Below are 3,785 nucleotides of genomic sequence, written 5' to 3' on the forward strand. Positions count from 1 at the left end.
TCAAGTTGAGCGGTCAGAAGGGGGGGGGGGGGGGGGGGGGGGGGGGGGGGGGGGGGGGGGGGGGGGGGGGGGGGGGGGGGGGGGGGGGGGGGGGGGGGGGGGGGGGGGGGGGGGGGGGGGGGGGGGGGGGGGGGGGGGGGGGGGGGGGGGGGGGGGGGGGGGGGGGGGGGGGGGGGGGGGGGGGGGGGGGGGGGGGGGGGGGGGGGGGGGGGGGGGGGGGGGGGGGGGGGGGGGGGGGGGGGGGGGGGGGGGGGGGGGGGGGGGGGGGGGGGGGGGGGGGGGGGGGGGGGGGGGGGGGGGGGGGGGGGGGGGGGGGGGGGGGGGGGGGGGGGGGGGGGGGGGGGGGGGGGGGGGGGGGGGGGGGGGGGGGGGGGGGGGGGGGGGGGGGGCGGAGACAGAAGGGCATTTCAAGAACGAGGGTACTTATAGCCTGGAGGCCCTGTTGTTCAAGATGCGTTGGGCCACAGCAGCCACAGTTGCCAATGTGCCATGGTGCTTGAGCAAATGACAAAACAAAGCGAGAGACAAGGACTTGGGGATTGCGGAACGTCACGGCACCGTCGGCATAGTCTCCCGTAGGCAGCCCACTAGGACGACCTTTCTGAGGGGAGGAGGGCGGTCGTCTAGGGTCTGCTTCAAAACGCGCCCGCAACACCGTTCGACTCCTGGAGGACGCATTCTGTGATGGCCGAGCAATGCCGGTGGCTACGGCAGAGCTGCCGGTGGCTATGACCGGACTGCCGGTGGCTGGTGTTAGATCCATCTAAGATTGGCATCATCGGCCACTACTGTAGTACTAGGCTATGCAGGTGCGATAATTACATGGTATGTCGGTCTCGGGGTTTTCCTATATGGCATCCATCTCGTCAACCTTGCACTACGCGAGGATTGCCCGTGCGACCCGGGTGTCGACTCGTGCGGAAGCCGACTTGTCCAACTCGGCTGGGGGCCTTGTGCTTGTTAAGTTAGTCTGAGACCGTGATACTGACAGTACCGACGTAGCTTTCACGAGAGCCACGGCTTCGAGCAAAACAATGGCTGACCACTATCAGCAAGTCCTCTGCCACCTCCGCTTAGGCGTCGAGCGGTCCTCATAGCACATCGTTCTCTCAGATGACCTTCGCTCTACAAAGAACGGACTGGAGACAAGAACATGCTCCCCAGTCCCGCTCTTTGTACGGTGAACTCCGCGCGAAGTCCTCTTGCGATGAGAGTAACCCGAAGAGTCGCGCAAGGGACATGTTCGTCCCGAGCGGCACTTTGAAGCGCGTCGCGACGCGTCTGCCATGCATGCTCCGGGAATTTGTGTCATGAGCTCCTGTGCGCGGACGACCTCATCGCACGTCGGACAACAGAAATGCACCTCGTAGGTGGCATACCGTTGGGCCAGTGCATCGGTTGTGCCCACAGCTGCAGCAAACACGACCTCCATCTCAAGTGTCGATACCCGTGGAGAACTCATCGAGCACGAGTTCCCTGAAGCACCAAGGTTAGTGCCACCGATGCATCAGCGCAATGTTCATGGTGAGCGCACCTATGAGCGCGATGGCCAACGCCAGCTTGCGCTGATTTCCACCCGGCAGCCGTACAGCCAGGCGGTCCGCATAAATGTCCAATGACGTTGCGCATAGTACCAACACCTGGACGTTCCGAGTGAGCTCCTCGCCACGGTATAGCAGGCTATAGTGAGAGACGGGCGGAACATGTTGAACGTCGTTGATTTGCCCGCGCCGTTCGGGCCAAGGAGAGCAAACACTGTCTTGCGACACTCCAAAGCTGCTCAGTGCTCCGGATCCTTCGCGATGGCTTGAGCGACAATCACGTAGATGAGGAGGAAGCCCGTCTTGCCGGGTCCCATTAGGGTTATGGCGAAGACGTTGATCCCATCGAGAGCCTTGCAAATGCCCTCGAGTTCAAATAGTCGTGAGGGTCCCAGGGGAGGCTCTTCGAGGCGATGTTGCGGCAGAACGCGAGGCCCTCGGGTGAGTTGAATTGTGTAAATGAGTGTGTAACGTCCCTGTGCAAAGCCGGGGTCTCCATTGATTATCGACGGCTATGGTACATGAAGGGTAGAGAGCGACGAGGCGAGGATAGTATAGGGGATCGCGTCGAGCCTGACCGTGACGCGTCGCGCGCGACGAGATTTACACGCGCGTTGCGGAGATCGAAGTGCTTATGTAACTCCGCTAAGGAGTCGAGCGGTATTCGACCCGTTAGTTGAAGCAGACTACCGTCGGCACGAGATGGTGGTAAGACTTCGACGTCGCGACCAAGCGGCAGTGCTGGGAAGACAAGGCGGTGCTCTAGCACCGTTCAATGACACCGGAGGCTACAGTTCAAATTCAAATGTGGCGCGGCTCAGCGCGCGCGAGTGTCCGCCGAGACGCGCTCGCGTCACCCCGCGCGCAAGTCCAGCACTGAGCGACAAAATCGCTAGGGACAGGACAAACATTGACTGCGGAGGTGATCATAGGCACTTGAACAGAGAGAAGAGGAGGTACCACTGAGAGGTGCGCAGAGTATGCGCTGTGCAGTAGACCAAGTCGAGATGAGTGCCAGTAACCTAATCAATAACGTAACGCCACCGGCGCGCAGAGGGTTCAAGCACATGTGTTGTACAATAAGTACACAGTATACGTGTTGCTTGGGCCAGTGACACTTAGTGCTACACAGTAACTACAAATTTTCCACAGTACGGAAGATGTCAGTCACGTAGAGTCATGTTGTGGGGGTCTCGAGATGAAGCAGTAGAGGAAAGGAGTAGAGAAAGGTCAATACATAAATAGGCCTTCATACGCAGGAAGCAACACGTCCACATACGCCCGCACACTGTCGTACACAACGGCTTCTTCGTCGCCTTCGAGCCTCAGAAGTATTTAGTCCGTCTTGAATCGTCGCTGATACATCTTGCGCGGCGGGCCAGGCAGGCAGCACGCTGCTCTCGATTCGCACGGGCATCCTGATACTGGTGAGCGCACGACAATGCTTCGCAAAGAACGCGAGGCCCTCGAGAGGCGCAGCTCGTGCCGCCGTATCGAGTCTTGGACTCAGCGACCCGGCGTAAAGGTCGGTGCCTTCATCCATCAATGCCAATGTCTCCAAGCGCGGGAACGCCTCCGCGACGTTCCGACACATTTCGAAATCCAAGGCGATTGCGTCCCCAAATATTTGAAGGGATACGAGAGAGTCCAGACGGCCCAGGACCGGCCGAAGGATCTGTGAGCCGATATTCCATTGCAGGTCCACCTGTTCGTCGTGGTGGAGGTAGAGCCTTGAATTCTCGTAGGGAATTCCTGAACGGAGCCCGGCTCAGAGCAGTCATATGAGCGAGAAGGAACTGCTCGCTCAAATGACTTTGCGCCCGAGCTTTGACCGTGAGCTCCAAGCATTGCAGTTCGGTCGAGGAAATTGACTTGATAAGCGTGAGCGTGAGGTTGTTGATCATGCGGGCGAATAGGCGCAACGACTTGAGTGAACAGAATGGTCGTCCCGGCTGGGCGGCAACGAGATTCGAGTCGCTGCGTAGTTCAAGTCGCGCACGGACCGTGTTCCAGAGTCTGCATAGCAGAGAGAACACGTAGGGCGTTGATGGTGAGTGGGTCGTGGGCGTCGAACGTCGATATGCGTGTGGTTGTGAGAGGGGCCAAGGTATGCCCGGTGAGCGGTGGGGGCGGCCACGTAACACGCTCGAGGGGGCCGGTCATGTGTAAGGTCTTGAGCCGAGGAAATATTTGATGCAGCCGTTGGAATATGGGCTCTGCGTGGCGTGCACACGCGTTGGAATA

The 3,785-nt window shown here is 60.6% G+C and overlaps 1 protein-coding gene across 1 annotated transcript; it reads right to left on the reverse strand.

Moving 5' to 3' along the window:
- Positions 1-2,467: 2,467 nt before the first annotated feature.
- On the reverse strand, positions 2,468-3,330 carry C8Q71DRAFT_793254 (uncharacterized protein; the record flags this gene model as incomplete). Its single annotated transcript, XM_047925461.1, has 3 exons — positions 3,300-3,330; positions 2,905-3,271; positions 2,468-2,563 (listed from the first exon to the last, which is right to left on the reverse strand). The coding sequence occupies exons 1-3, from the start codon at positions 3,320-3,322 to the stop codon at positions 2,468-2,470; spliced, it is 486 nt and encodes a 161-aa protein (XP_047772216.1). The 5' UTR covers positions 3,323-3,330.
- Between the last annotated feature and the right edge of the window lie 455 nt (positions 3,331-3,785).

The sequence above is a fragment of the Rhodofomes roseus genome (assembly GCF_022264815.1).
Source record: "Rhodofomes roseus strain CIRM-BRFM 1785 chromosome Unknown C8Q71scaffold_75, whole genome shotgun sequence".
Taxonomy (NCBI): Eukaryota; Fungi; Basidiomycota; class Agaricomycetes; order Polyporales; family Fomitopsidaceae; genus Rhodofomes; species Rhodofomes roseus.